Source organism: Sturnus vulgaris, chromosome 19 (assembly GCF_052056855.1).
Source record: "Sturnus vulgaris isolate bStuVul1 chromosome 19, bStuVul1.hap1, whole genome shotgun sequence".
Lineage (NCBI taxonomy): Eukaryota > Metazoa > Chordata > Aves > Passeriformes > Sturnidae > Sturnus > Sturnus vulgaris.
Genome location: NC_142261.1, coordinates 12099306 through 12115126, shown reverse-complemented (window position 1 = coordinate 12115126; position 15821 = coordinate 12099306). Strand labels below are relative to the sequence as shown.

At 49.3% G+C, this 15821-nt stretch overlaps 1 protein-coding gene across 4 annotated transcripts in view; it reads left to right on the top strand.

Moving 5' to 3' along the window:
* The window catches only part of KSR2 (kinase suppressor of ras 2), an 85313-nt gene that overhangs the window by 51052 nt on the left and 18440 nt on the right, over positions 1 to 15821 (top strand). For all 4 annotated transcript variants that reach the window (XM_088176126.1, XM_088176124.1, XM_088176127.1 and 1 more), the window contains one exon: positions 13 to 380. In XM_088176126.1, the coding sequence (XP_088032252.1) occupies positions 13 to 380 (368 nt within the window). The remainder of the gene's footprint in view (positions 1 to 12; positions 381 to 15821) is intronic.

The window sequence follows — 15821 nt, the reverse complement described above, 5'->3', positions numbered from 1 at the left end:
TGCCCACCGCAGAACGAGGAAGGCGCCGAGGAGGTGCAGGAATCCGAGGACGACTTCGAGGAGATGAACCTGTCGCTGCTGTCGGCGCGCAACTTCCCGCGCAAGGCCAGCCAGACCAGCATCTTCCTGCAGGAGTGGGACATCCCCTTCGAGCAGCTGGAGATCGGGGAGCTCATCGGCAAGGGCCGCTTCGGGCAGGTGTTCCACGGGCGCTGGCACGGGGAGGTGGCCATCCGCCTCATCGACATCGAGCGCGACAACGAGGAGCAGCTCAAGGCCTTCAAGAGGGAGGTCATGGCCTACAGGCAGACCCGGCACGAGAACGTGGTGCTCTTCATGGGGGCCTGCATGAGCCCTCCCCACCTCGCCATCATCACCAGGTTGGAATCGTTTCTTCTGACCAAACGTTTGTTTTCCCGGTCCAAAGTTTTGGTTTTTTTCTCCTCAGCGGCGTTGTTGTGTCGCTGTAAGGTTAGGGAGCGGTGAAAAAAAAAAAAAATACAGCAACACAGGCTTCATCTAGCCAGCACAAGAAGTGATTTATTGCAGGAGGAGGCACGTTTTTAAAGGCTGGTTCTCTGAACCAAGGATAGAATAAGCTCATTGGCCTAAGGAAGGCAACACCTCTTGTAAACAAACATGCTTTTAGTAAAATGTTACATTTTTCAGGCACTTTTTTTGTTTACAACACCAAGTGCTACACTTTTGTCCTAGGGTGATGTTATTAATTCTTTCCTTTCTGTTTTCCTTTGAGTAGCTTGGGAAAACTCAAACTGCTTTTTTCCCTGCCTCTCACCAGCATTCACACGGTTGGGCTGAGTTTCCTGCCCTAAGGAAGGGATGGTCTCCATGGGCTGTATCCATGATCTCCATGGGCTGTATCCATGTTCTCCATGGGCTCTATCCATGATCTCCATGGGCTGTATCCATGATCTCCATGGGCTGTATCCATGTTCTCCATGGGTTCTATCCATGATCTCCATGGGCTGTATCCATGTTCTCCATGGGGTCTGGTTTGTGCTGTGAAGGACACAGCAAAGCCAAAGTATGTCCAGGCAGGTCGTTCTTCTGTAGGAGGGGAGCTCCAGACAGGAATGGTTTGTTTTATCCAGGTGCAGGAAGCACCATGGAATCATGGAATGGTTTGGCTTGGGCTGGGAGGGACCTTAAAGCCCATCCAGTCACTGCCCTGCCATGGCACCTTCCTCTATCCCAGGTTATTCCAGCCTGGCCTTGGACACTTCAGGGATCCAGGGGCAGCCACAGCTGCTCTGGGCACCCTGTGCCAGGGCCTGCCCACCCTCCCAGGGAACAATTCCTTCCCAATATCCCATCCAGCCCTGCCCTCTGGCAGTGGAAGCCATTCCCTGTGTCCTGTCCCTCCATCCCTTGTCCCCAGTCCCTCTCCAGCTCTCCTGGAGCCCCTCTAAGAACTGGAAGACTGGGAGGCTCCTTGCAGCTTTCAGGGGAGCAAGCTGAGATTTGGGGGCTCCCAAACCACCCAACACCTCCACAGATTTCTTGGTCCCGAGGCCTTCCCAAATATCTGCCCTCACCCACATTCCCAATGGAAATGCAGCACTGAGTCTCCTGGTGTAATCCATGCTTGGTTGGGCAAAAAATCCCACCTGGCTTGGAGGCAAAGAGGCTGCAACTGCTCCCAGAGCAGCTGTTTTCACAGTGAATACATTCATTCCAGGGAATTCCATGATTTCCTTCACCTCCAGACCATGCTTTCAGCCATGGGACTGGACATGGTCCTGCTTTTCATCCCACCCCGGGTTATTTCCTCCTGGGGAAATTTCCCCAAGGTGAGGTTGAATTTTCCTCCTGGCAGCCGTGGAATGGCACCGCTTCCAACAGCCATCAGTGATGAAATATTGCATCATCTTTTCCTAATGCTCCTCATTTTCCCTTGAAAGTGGCACCTCCCAGTCCCCGATCCCGGATGGGCTCTGCAGGTGCTCTGCTCCCTCATTGCCCAAAACAAAAGGATTTCACCCCAAATTTGTGTTACCTCATCCCTTGCTCCCTGCTCCTGTGGGTTCATGGATTGTGTTTGCCTTGGGAGTTTCACCCTCTGGGGTCAGGGTGACTCCAAAGCGGGGCCGGTTCTCCCCAGCTGGTGACTGGAAAAACGATGCCTTTTATTCAGGACCAAAAATGAGCCATCTGGGGAAAATTCTGCAGCATTTCCATCTATTGGGTAGCTCCAGGCCAAAAGCTTTTGGAAAAGTGTGCAAACACATGTATTGATGGATGAGTCAGAGCCCCCATCCATGTGTCACACTGTGTTCCCAAAGGAAAAGGTGGCGTCTCCATCCCGCTCCGCCGTCCCTTTGCAGCCCCCATTTGCTCAGCTTTTCAGAGCTATTCAATAGCAAAACCTGGGAAATGTATTCTTGGATTTTTTATTTTTTTTTTTAATTTTTTTTTCGAGCCATGGAATGTTTTCCATTTTCTGTTCTAATGGGTCTTTCTATAAAAGCAGAAAGGTGCCATTTTTGACAGCTGGACAAAATCAGTCTGTGTGCTGCTGCATCCTGGTGAATTAATGTGAGGAACGTGGAGCTCTGCTCGTCCTGTTCCTCTTCCAGCTGCAATTGGTCCTATTTTTTAAGGTTAAAATGTAAATTTATTAAATTGCCCAAAATATTACCCAAGCTCACAACATTTCCAGGCATCTTTTGTTTGTTCCTACAACCCACTTTTATCTGCATCCTTCAAAAGTTGAACCAAGATCAGCTTTAAACCAAAGGACAGTAGGGCTGGATGGGATATTGGGAAGGAATTGTTCCCTGGGAGGGTGGGCAGGCCCTGGCACAGGGTGCCCAGAGCAGCTGTGGCTGCCCCTGGATCCCTGGAAGTGTCCACAGCCAGGTTGGACATTGGGGCTTGGAGCAGCCTGGGATAGTGGAAGGTGTCACTTCCACCTGGAATGGGATGGGCTTTAAGGTCCCTTCCAATCCAAACCATTCCGTGATTCAATGACAATTTTACAATTGCAACTGGAAACCTTTTAGATTTCTCCTGCTGGGATTTCTGGGGTGCAGGAAAACTGATGGGGCTCAGCTCAGTCGCAGAGGATTTTTGGGAAGCCCAGGATTGTGTGAGTACATATCCCATAGCTCAGAGGTAACTCCCAGACACAATTTTCCTACTTTGGACCTTCCTGTTGGACTCTGTTACACTGTTCTGTGACACCACAGGAATCATAGGATTTTGGAATAGTTGGGGTTGGAAGGGAACTTAAATCTCATCCCATCCCACCCCTGCCATGGGCAGGGACACCTCCCACTGTCCCAGGCTGCTCCAAGCCCTGTCCAGCCTTCCTTGGACACTTCCAGGGATCCAGGGGCAGCCACAGCTGCTCTGGGCACCCTGTGCCAGGGCCTGCCCACCCTCACTGTGGAAAACTTTTCCTTATGTCTGATCTATATCCAAGGATTCCTTGCTCTTGTGCTGGCACTCCTTGTCTGGTCTATCCTTGGCTGAACATTTTTGGGAAGTCTCTGGCCATGTCCTGTGGGGAAAAGCCTTCTCACCACGTGGGAGTTTCCCTCCCATTCACGTTTCAGGTTTTTCCTAAGGGATAGGACAGCCCTGGGGACTTTTCTGCCATGAGAGAGCTGCTGCTTGTGTGTTGTAGGGAATGAGGCTGGGAAGAAGAAAATGGGGCCTGGGTGGGAATGGTCCAGGATACTGGGAATGGTTTAGGATACTGGGAATGGTCCAGGAGGTGCCACTGGGGGAACATCACTCTTCCAAAAAGACTTTCCCAAAGGGACCCCAGTTTTCCTGGCAGGTTTATGGGAATAACTTTAAATTAGGCTTTGCTTGGAATGGGGGAAAATCATTCCCAGCTGCCTGAGGAGAGGATTATGCCTCTAAACCCAGGATATCAGCATCTCCTCACTTGCCCTGTGCCCCATTCCCAGGGCAGGACTTCCTGTGTGTGGAAAAGGCCACTTTTCTTCTGGGAGCCCACAAGTGGCCACTCGAGGCCGTTTTTCCCACAAAATCCCAGCAAATCCTTGTGGTTGTTGCAGAAATCTCTGTTTCCCTGCACGTCTGGGAGCAGCTGTGTGTCCCTGGGAAGGGGCTTCACCACGTCGTGCACCGGCGCTGCCGGAAGGGCGTTATTTATAGCCGGGTTTATTTTTATTTTTCCCCATCCCGACGTTTTCCTTCCTGATTGCCTGTGATATTCAGGGATCGTCTCATTAGCAGAAAGAAATTTCCCCATCCAAACAGCACGGCCCACAAGGAAAGAAGTGGAAGGGGAAACTGAGGCAGCAGCTGGCTGAGGGTGGGAGAGTTTGGGTTAAAAATCTGATTTTTCCTGTATTAACCATTTTTATGGATAAATGGGACCAGCACTGTTTAATATCTTCATCAATGATGAAAACAATGGGATTGAGACTAGAGAAGAGAACATTCTAGGGAGAACTCAGAGCTCCTTCCAGGGCCTGAAGCTGCTCCAGGAGAGCTGGAGAGGGACTGGGGACAAGGGATGGAGGGACAGGACACAGGGAATGGCTTCCACTGCCAGAGGGCAGGGCTGGATGGGATATTGGGAAGGAATTGTTCCCTGGGAGGGTGAGGAGGGGCTGGGATGGAATTCCCAGAGTAGCTGTGGCCACTCCATCCCTGGCAGTGTCCAAGGCCAGGCTGGAGCAGCCTGGGACAGTGGGAGGTGTCCCTGCCCATGGCAGGGGGTGGCTCTGGATGGGATTTAAGGTCCCTTCCCACCCCAAACCATTCCATGATTCCCGAGTTGTCTCTTAATGCGACAGAAAATCTGAAATCCAACATTTTTCAGCAGTGGGAGGTGCAAGGAACGGTTCCATCAGAGCCACTAATGGCTTTTCTCTTGGGTAATGAGCGCTGGGGACAATTAACATCCATCTTAATTGGGGCAGGAGCCGGCGTGAGCCTTGGTGCTTTGAGCGCTGCTTAATGGAGGGTGGGAAACAGCAGCGAAATCCTGGGAATGAAAGAGCTGGAAAAACTCCCTGGTCCTTGGAAAAATGAGTTGTTCTTGCTGGTGGGGAATGTGACAAAGCCAGGCCTGGGTAAACTCAGCTCCTTGGAGCTCTGGGTCCTGGCCCCCAGAGCAGGAACAGAAGTAAAGCCTCAGCCACCCATGGGGGCCTTCCAAGGATAAAATCCTTTCCTAATCCTGCTAAAATGGCTCCAGCCACCCATGAAAGCAGAAACTCCCACATTTTAGGATTTTGGCTGCTCCTCCTGAGGAAAAAAAAGAGGGGGATTTGAATGCTTATTGATGCTTCCCAAGGCTGCAGGTGCTCACTGAGTCTGGAATGGAAGCAGGGGATCAGCACACTGCAGGCAGCTGCCTGGGGCTCCTGGTGGCTGGGAATATTGTTTGGGAGAAAGGAGAGAGGATTTAAGCTGGAGTTTGCCTGGGCTTTGAGCTCACACTGGCTTGTGAGGGGGATTTGGTGCAGCTTTTCCAAGATTCCTCGGGTTTCCAGTTAAAAGCTCCAACGTGGCTCTCAGAGCCTGTGCAAGGAGTCTGGGATTTGCTCCCTGGGATGCTCCAGGCTCGGTTCTGTCCCCTCTCTTGTCATGCCAGGGTGACTTCAATTTTCCAGGGTGCCACTGGTGATGCCACCAGGCCTGTGTGGCCATGATTTATGTCCTTGCTGGGAAGACCAAGGAGAACATTGAGGAACATTAGGAATTAATCTGACCTTGGCAGAACTGTGTAAAGAGAATCAATTTGTGGAAGGTGCCTTTGGAGCAGAGGATCCTGGAATGTTTCTGCTGGAGAGGGAGCATCTCCTAAACCCTTCCCTGGAGCTGCTGGTGGTGGTGGGGAGGGGTGGAGATAAACCCAGTCTCTGTCTTTACCTGAAATATTGAAGATTAAATGAAAGTTGCTCTTTTTACTCTGTGGAAAACAGGTTTTAATGACAGGAACATACTCCCTGGCACTAATTAATAGGGAAGGCATGAGAGCAAGGGATGGGAAAAAATATCCAAGGCACTTCAGCTGTTTATTCATGGATAACTTTAGTGCATGGACTAAATATTGGGGTTTACTTTGATTTTATAATAGATTTCCGTGCTGGGTTTTGCCAATATTTAATGTTTGGCTCTGCTGCTGGGAGGAACAAGCCCTTCACAAGGGATGCTCTCCATCCCTGGACCTCGTTCCTGGTGGGCAGGAGGAGCTCTGGACAAAGCTTGGCTTTAAACTCTCCCAGTGCCAGATCTCCTGACATTTACAGGCACAGCCCAGCTGGGAAGGATTTGAGGCTTGTAAATCTTAATGCTCAGGAAGCTGGGGATATTTAACCTGATTTGAAGGATGGGAGGAAAGGGGAAAGGTGGAAACCATGGCACTTGAGATGGAACAGACTGGGGAGGTCTGGTTTTTCCCTGCTGTCGTGGTTTGAAAGACAGGTGTCTGCTAGGGAAGGCAGGAGCCTCCCTTGGATTGGAGAATGTAAACCCCCTCCTCCCTCTGAATGATTGTGATTTTGAAATTAAGGGGCTCTCAGGCAAAGAGATGAGGATAGGAATAACAGTTCTTGACTAGTATGTAAAACAAGGCAAACAAGCAACAACAATGGAATTAACAACAAACAGAAGCAGGACCCAGTTCCAGCCCTCTCAGCTGCAGGCACTTTCCCTTTGGTGCAGTTGCTGTCACAGCTGGAGTGAGCAAAAGTCCCGGGGTGGTGGATGAGATGTGTAAATGGGTGGTGTCTGCAGCACTTAGTGAGTGGCTTGTCTTCACTTTCTTCTGTCTTCACTCAGAGTCAGGATTAAAAATACGAAGGAGAAGAATTTTCTCGTGTTTGACTTTGGTTTATTAAATCTCATTTTAAGTACAGAGAGTTCAGCAACACTTCCAGCTACCAGCTAAAAGTGAGCAAAATGGAGGTGAAATGAGCTACTTACAAGGTCTCTTAAAGCTAAACAGTTCAATAGAGAATTAACACCTATATTATTTATACTTTTGACCCAATAACCAAACTCCTGTGACCACAGTGCAGCACTCACTGACCAACCAGAAACTATTACCTGAAACCATGAAGAAGAAGGAAGAAGACAGAAAGAAATCCAAAATTCTCCATTTTGTCCCATACCTATTACTACATTATAAAAACCTCAAATTATAAACCCTTCACCATGTGAAATCACACACTTCTGTTTAGCTACACACCCGTGATTTTAACTCCATCACTCAAATTTGGGAGCATTCTCCAAGGGCTCAGGTCTAAAGCAGTGTTCTCCAGGGGGTCAGTGCCAGAAAGTACAGAAAGCTCAAAAATCCCAGGTTTGTGGGATCCAGCAGGATGTGTCAGGAATTCCACGGTGGTCGCTGCAGAATGTCCCGGGCCGGCAGGAGGGTGTGGAGAAACCCAGAACAAAACTGAATAAACAGCGGTGTTGGGCCAGGGAGAGGAGAAGTTCGGGATTTAGGGGCACAGAGCACATGGTGATAGATCCCTCCGGTGCCCCTGAATTCTCAGTCAGTGACAGCCTGGATGTTCTTCTCCGACGCCAAAGCAGAGCAGAAAGATCTGCAGCTGCTCCAGCCCCCGTCTGGTGTCTCTGTCCCTCCAAGAAACTCCCAAAAAACCAGAGTTATTTCCCCTCCCCACTCCCCGATGTCTCAAGCACCCAGCCATCAGTGCCTATTAGCAACTCAATGGGAAAAAATTCCACAAGTAACAAGGAAAAGAAAGGAAATACAACCCAACCCCCAGCACCTGTGGATGCTCCGTGGTTCTTGCAGCCACCTCCAAGGCACCCAAATTGTGCTTTGAGCTTTAACGAGCCCCACATTGAAGGAACAACAAGGTCAGGCTGGATGGAGCCCTGGGCAACCTGAGTGGCATCACTGCCCATGGCAAGGGTTGGAATTGAGAGGATCTTTAAGGTCTCTTCCATTCCCAAACCATTGCAGGATTCTATGAAATCGGATTTTTCTCCTCAATGGACCTAAAATTAATCCTCTCAGCCTTCCTTCCTGTGCTGGGAATTGAAGGAGAAGCTCTAAATCCTGGTCAGTGGGAGGGAAACTGAGGCACAGAGTTGCCACCCTGTTTTCCTCCATGCCAGGCTGGAGCCATGCACTGATAGGACACAGGGAATGGCTTCCCATGGACAGAGGGCAGGGTTAGATGGGATTTTGGGAAGAGATTCTTCTCTCTGAGGCCTTGGTCCAGGCTACCCCATCCCTGGAGGTGTCCAAGGCCAGATTGGATGGGGCTTGGTGCAGCCTGGGATAGTGGAAGGTGTCCCTGCCCATGGCAGGGGGTGGGATTACATCATCTTTAGGGTCCCTTCCCACTCAAACCATCCCATGATTCTCATGATCCTGGAGCATTTCCAAAGTGCCTTTCAGGTCCTGCCCTCCTCTCCCCACTCCTGGCTGTATTTTGGGCAGGGAAGTCATGGATTCCTGCCTCCCCTAACCAAGTCCGTGTTCAAACACCTGCTTTAGGAGCCAGACCTTTCTTCTCTGCCTCTCTTGTTTTCCCTTTTCCTACTTTTCTGCCACATTCCCTTCCCTGGCAGTTAAATAATGGAACTCGTAGATCATATAATAAATAGGGATCGACTTCATGCCAGGCTCTGGATGAGAATGGATTGACCCATGGGAATACACTCCCTCCCAATCGATGCCAGGCCATCAGGCCGGATAAATCTTGATAACGACTGACAACAGGAAAGTCAATATGTGGATTAATACATACATTAAACCTGGATATATCTTCCACCAGCAGGCAGCAGCTTGGGGAGGGGCCTGGAATATCCTGAGCCAAGAGGATGGTTGGGAATGGGAAAAGCAGCAGCGTGATCCTCCGTGTTTGATGTGGGAATGTCAGGGCTGGCTGAGCTTTTCTTACCCACTGGAGCATCAAATCCCCACCAGCGGCTGGTCCTTAACGTGGAGGATGCTCCAGGGGGAAAGTTTTCCTTTGTGTTGTAAGAGTGTTTCCAAATGCCATGGAAATCTTGCTGGTTTGGCCCTGATTTCTCCAGGAAAGTGTTTCACACAGTGGGATTTGCTTTGCTGCAGAGGAAGGGATTTGAGGAAATGCCTTTGATTAAGTGCCTCGCTGAGAGATGGTCCCAAAAAATCCTTCCACTTGTGCCAGCTCTTCCCATCCCTGTTGCATGACATCCCTGAATTATTCCTGATTTTTTCCGAGCACCCTCAGTGCCTGGGATCCTCTTTGGGACAGAGCAGGGCTGCCTGTGGGGGATCCATGTGCTGGCACCCTGCCTAGCCAAAGAAACAGATCCTTCCTGTGACAGCAGCATTAACTTTTTATTAATAATAATCATTCTTACTATTCCTAAGTGGAGCCAGCTCTATCCAAAGTTTCTTTCCCTTATCCAGAAGGATTAAAAAAAAATATCTTCTGAGTTTCAAAGCAGCCAGAGGAGCAGGGTGCAGAGAATATATCAGGGACAAGGAGGTCGAGGTGCCTGCACTCATCCCTGTGCACCCTTCCCTCTCGGAGCCCATTCTGAGCGTGTCCTTCCCAAAGGCTGCCAGTGGCACCTGGAGCATGGAGTTTTTTTCGGATGACTTGTTTAAAAGCCTGGCTTAAGCTAAGCCCCAGGGGCTGCTTTGCATTCACCTGGCTCTGAGCTCTTCTCCCCGCAGCTGGAGAAGAGCTCGTCTCCTCTCTTTCCTCCAAATAAAAATGCATGGAGTTGGCTTTTTCCAAAGAAGTTGTTTTTTCTTCCGAGGCGACGATGGAGTTGGAGCTACTTTTCGGGGAGGCTGATCCCCCTCCTCCTCCTTTTCCTCCTCCTCCTCCTGCTGCAGCCCTTGTGGTTTGGCTGTAGTTATCTTGTGTGCCAGCTGCTGGCAGGAAAATTTTGCTGCCTAAGTAATATCCATCAAAAGCTGGTGCTTCCATCGGCAGGAGATAGTGGGATGAGGGGAGCCTTGGCTCTCTCTCCAGGGCTTTTCTGTTTCCTCCTGCTGGTTTGGCTCTGCAGAAGCTCATCCATGAGGAGCAGGAGGGTCTCTCCCATCTCGGGGCTGCTTGAAACGGCAGGAATTGAATTCCCTGGCTTCCTTTTGGGGCTGCTCTGGGTTCAGCTGGAATGGGGTTGGATGGGATGAGTATTTCCAGCCTGGAGGGGCTGGCATCTGCTGGATGCTGGTGCTCAAGTCACGCCTTTTTTGGCACTGAGTTTTGGCCGCTGCTTCCATAGAACTACAGAATTGTTTAAATTGGAAAAGATCCTTAAGATCATTGATTCCAACCGTTCCCCCAGCACTGCCAAGGCCACCACTGATCCGTGTCCCCAAGTGCCACATCCACAGAGCTGTTAAATCCTCCAGGGATGGGGACTCCGGGGATGTTCCAGGGCTTGGCAACTCTTTCAGTGAAGAAATTTTCCCTCGTATCCTAATTTTTCCTCCCTGGTCACGATCATGGTGTTTGGATGTAGAGAGCTGAGGAATTTCAGGCTGGATGCTGCCACTGCTTGCTCTGGCATTGGCAGGGAATCAAGGGGGTGAAATTCCTTATCTATTTAGAGGAAAACAAAACCTCAGGATAAAAATGAACCCAAAGCTCTCCCTTTACTGCTCTTCCAGCCTTGTTCAATTTTCCTTTTTGTGAAACACCTCAGGAGCTGTTGAGTTCTAAAAGCACCATTGCCAGATGCTGGGAAAAAGAGAAAAACAAGTCAATATATGGGAACAGCTGGGAAACTTCCCAAATAAGTCAGGAATGTACAAAACTCTTTCTTTCCCTCTCTGGTCCTGTTCAAATGAAATCAAATAAGTCCTGGCTCAGTGGTTCCTGTTGCTGTTTCTTTCTAAACATTCCCCAAAGGGTCTTTTTTTCGTGAAAATCTCAAAGTGGGTAAACTGCTGGGGAATGTGGGAGCATCCAAGCATCCTTTGCCGTGTCTTTCTTCCAGCACAGATGTAAGCTGGGAGCAGAGGTATTTTTATATTAAAGCATTTTTTATTAATTCCCCACCTCGCTCTCTTCTCCAGTGTCTCCCCTGGGTCTGTAGTGCTGACTGTCTCCATGGTATCCAAGCTGCTTCCCTATAAATCCATATCCCGGCAAGGAATGAACTTCCCGGGGTCTGGCATTTATCACCTCCTTAATTGAATGGGCGTTTATGTGGAAGCACAAAGCTCCTGGAGTGGTGGAATGTGCCCTGCAGCTGCCAGGCCTTTGGCTCGGGATGATCCCTGATCCTGAGCTGCAGCCAGGATGGAGTCTCCACCAATGGAGAGGTGTTGGCCACGAATGTAGCACTGTGGCCATCAGTGCAGGAGTGGTGGCCATCAGTGTGGAGGTGATGACCATCAGTGTAGAGACAATGACCATCAGGGTAGAAGTAATGTCCACCAATGTAGAGGTGTTGGCCACCAATGTAGAGGTGATGGCCATTGATGTAGAGGTTACAGTCACCAGGATAGAGGTGGTGGCCATCCAGGTAGAGGTGATGGCCATTGATGCAGAGGTGATTGCCATGAATGTAGAGGTGATGACCGTCAATGTAGAAATGATGGTTACCAGGATAGAGGTGGTGGCCATCAAGGTAGAGGTGTTGGCCACCAATGTAGAGGCAATGGCCATTGATGCAGAGGTGATTGCCATGAATGTGGAAGTGATGACCATCATCCTACAGACAATGACCATCAGTGTAGAGACAATGACCCACAATGTAGAGACAGTGACCATAAGTATAGAGGTAATGTCCACCAGTGTACAGGTGTTGGCCACCTATGTAGAGGTATTGGCCACCAGTGTAGAGACAATGACCATCAGTGTAGAGATGGTGGCTGTCAATGTAGAGGTGATGGTGTAGTGGTTTTGATTCGCCAATTTGAGTTTCCCTAATGCACTAATTGATGTGGTGGGTTTAGTGTTGGCTAATTGCAGAATTATTTACTCATTTCCTGCTGTGAGATAGGATTAGGAGAAAGGCAAAAGTAGGCTCCAACTTTGAAGGGTATAAAGAAAACTTTATTAACAGAAACTAAAAAGAAAAATAGTAAGAATCAGAATAAAACCTTCAGAACACTTTCTCCTCCCCCCACACATTTTTTTCTTTCACACTTACAACATGTATAAACAAATCAGTCAGTTTACCATCTCTAAAAATAGTTTTTCTCCAGTTTACTTAGGGAGAGGAGTCTCTTCAGTCTATGGGGACTTCTCCACAAGAAACTGTTCTCTTGTGGTTTCAATGTCACAGTGAATCAGCTCTCCAGGAGAATGGAAATCTGATCACTGTGTAAAAATCCCTAACAGTCTTCCCACAGCTGCTATGGAGCACCATGTCAGCTTAGGGGGTACCATTTTTTAAGGATGAAAACTGTTCAAAAGCACACGTTCTCTTCATCTAACTCAGATCATTTTCAGCTCTAGAAATAGAGATCTTCTTTTTCCCTGAGGGCAAAGGGTCTCCATCACTCCTCTCTCTCTCTCTCTCTCTCTCTCTCTGTTCAAATTTCTCATGGGATCACATCTACTTCAACATCTGCTTCCTTCAGCACTGGTGCTTCTGCTCATAACTGTGGTTAGAACACTTCATCCCTTCAAAATACATTCCACAAGTTACAGGGAAACAAGAGTGATTTATCGATCATATCTTCCCCATAGGTTACAAGAGAATCTCAGTCCAAGACATCTCCTCATCCCCTCCCATCAGGGACCTGACTGATTCTTCTTGTCTGACCTTGATGTCTCCAAGCAGTTTCTGTGTGTGTCATCATCTCAGTCCTTTCCTTTCACTCAAGAGAGGATGGAAGGTCTGCAAGTCTCATCTGTGCAGTGAAAGAGTTAATATCCCTCCCACAGAGGGGCTGGACCAGGCTGTTACCTGGATTGAGGCCGGGAGGGAATGAGAGATTCCCGAGTTTTGTTCATTTTTAAAATGTGCATTCAACTTTCTCAATGGCTTAACAGGTTGTCAATTCTAAAATCGAATCCCTGATTGGTTTTTGTCAGACACAGAGGAAGCTCTCAGCACCTGCTCTAAAAAAGCCACTTCTGTGGGTGTCTTGTCCTTCCTCACTAAATGTCATATGTGCAAAACCAGCACAGATGGCCATCGGGGTAGAGGTGATGACCACCAGTGTAGAGGAGGTGGCTGTCGATGTAGAGGTGTTGGCCACCAGCGTAGGAGTAATGGCCACCAGTGTAGAGACAGTGACCATCAATGTAGAGGTGTTGGCCACCAGTGCAGAGCTGATGGCCATCAGTATTGCAGAGAGGGGTAAAAAACCCCAAAGAATGGGAGGCAGATGAAGCTGTTTTCCCATGGAACATCAAAAACACCCAGAGGCAGCACTCCAGCTCTTCCTCCCTCATCCCAAATTGTTCCTCTGTGAGCCGCCTTGGCTTTGCTCCCGCTGCTGATGTCTCCAGCCCACGTTGGGAATGCAGAGTGTTTATAAAGCAATTTGGGATTTGGCTTGCTTGGCTGAACACTTCAAAAACTCATTTTGAATTAAGAGTGGCATCTGCAGCAGGATGGGGCTGGGCCTGTCCTAATGCCGGGAAAGGCACCGGAATGTGGATGTGGATGTGCCATGGGATGAGGTGCTCTGCTGAGGACTCCCAGAAGGATCTCTGCATCTCTGTCCCAGCCACCCCTCAGCTCTGGATGGTGTTTGGTCACCTCGTGGCACCAGGGCACGTGTCATCAACCCGCTCTGCCGCCAGGTGGGACGGAGAAGTTCGGGAGAAGAAGACAAGAATTCCTTATGAATTTTCACTTCAGCGCTGAATAACCCGGGATCCATCTGAAGATGCAAATTATACCTGCCTTGTTTTTGGTGTCGAGTGTTTTGTGGCCTTGTCATCCACAGCCTCAAAGCCATGCTCAGCAGGGACCTCTCCAAGGGGAAAGGCAGGAGACTCGGAGCGTGCCCCGGGCGCCGCTCTTTGTCCTGCCCGAATGGGGAGCGATTGAGGAATGAGGAGAAGCGGAATTGTTGAGCTGTGCCATGAAAAGGTTCTGCAGGTGGTGGCTGAATGGGCTCAGGTGCTGCATAAAAGGTATCAACAGGGCTTTATCTCCAGGTTGGCAGCTCCTTATCCAGCAAGAAAAGTCGGATGTGCTGGTGCGGCGAGCGCTCGGTGAATTAATTCGGATTCATCGAGTTATTCATGGAGTGGAGGGGAGAAGCACCTGGGCTGCTTTGATGGCTCTGCCAGGGTCTGGGGAGCAGAGGTGACAGTGACATGTCCTGGTGCCACCACCCCGAGTCTGCCTGCTCTCCTGATCCGCTGAGAAGGATTTGGAAATTCTGTAAATGAAGTGGAAAGATGGGAATCTCACCAGCAAAGGGCTTCGAGCTCCGCTCTCGGGGTTATCTCAGCACTTCAGATAGGCAGAAATGTGAGGATTTTCCTCTAAACAACCCTTTCCCAGGAAAACAGCTGATCTTAACTCACTTTAGGGCTGGAATCCAGCCCCATTTCAGTGCTAATCCACTCATTGCATTTCCAGTGTCAATTTGTGACCAATTCAGATCACAGGCAACTGGCTGTAAAATGGTTTTCTGTGGTTTTCTGTGTATTGGGAAGGGCTGGGGGAAGTCCTGGGTATGCAGGCAGGTCATGGAGGTGGCAAAAGGCTGTTGTGTGACAGAGCTTAAGGCTCGGTGGGTTTATGTAGAAAATTAGTGCAGAAAAATAAAGGCGATTTAAGGAGAATTTGTGCCCACTGTTACTCTGCACACTTTGATTCGTTCCAGTTACAGAAACCCGGGGATTTTATCACAGATTTCCAAGTGCTCGGATCCTAATCTCCAGCAAATTCTTATCTGACTGCAGTGGAAGTGTTGCAGGAGATGGGAAGATGGCTCAGAGGGAGCGAGTTTGTATCGCAGCTGCCTCGGGGCTAAATCCAGCTGGGATGCTCAGGGATGTCTGGGACACCTGAGCAAGGAAAACCATCCCTGAGGAGGCACTTGCTGCCCTAAATCCCCTCTGCAGCTCATTTGTGTCCAGCAGGACAATTCCTAACGCTCCCAGTGAGGAAATATTTGGAAGGGTGCTGTTGTCTTTCCAAAACCCATAGGATGTGGGATTGATCCTGTTCCTGTTTCACTGGTTGTCCTGAAAATTCTGCTCTCTGCCCATGGAGTGATGTGGAACTTCTGGCTTAGGAGCAGGAGGATCCTTTTTGTTTGTGACTTCTGCAGTTTGGGTTTCATGGACTCGTGGAATGGTTTGGGTAGGAAGGGACCTTAAAGCCCATCCCATTCCACCCTCTGCCATGGGCAGGGACACCTTCCACTATCCCAGGGTGCTCCATTCAAAGTGTCCCTGCCCATGGCAGAGGGCTGGAATTATACAGTCCTTAAAGTCCTTTCCAACCCAAACCATTCTGTGATTCTCTTTCGTGATTCTGTGATGATTTTCACCCAAAAAGGACAAAACCTCTATCAGGGGATGATTCCAAACCAGTGCATGCTGGAATTCACAGGGAAGGAGGAACTGGGCAAGGGGAAAGTGGTGGAGCCGAGCTGGGGGAGAGCAGCAAAATGAAACCCCAGAACTTTTAATTTGTTAACCAGAACAGAATCAAATAAACATCTGCAGCCACCAAACCTCTTTAACAAGCTGTGTGTTGGGTGTTTTATTTCCCAGGCACAGGTATCCATTCTCATCTTTCCAAAGTTGCTGGAATGAGCGTGGGCGGATAGAGAAAAGCAAAAAAAAAAAGCTTTTTTTTTGTGGGCGGGAGTCGAGGCAGCAGCCACCCACGTCCTCCATTATGATATTCAAATGTCAATATATTTTTAATTGGTTTATATCCAACCCCCCTCCCCC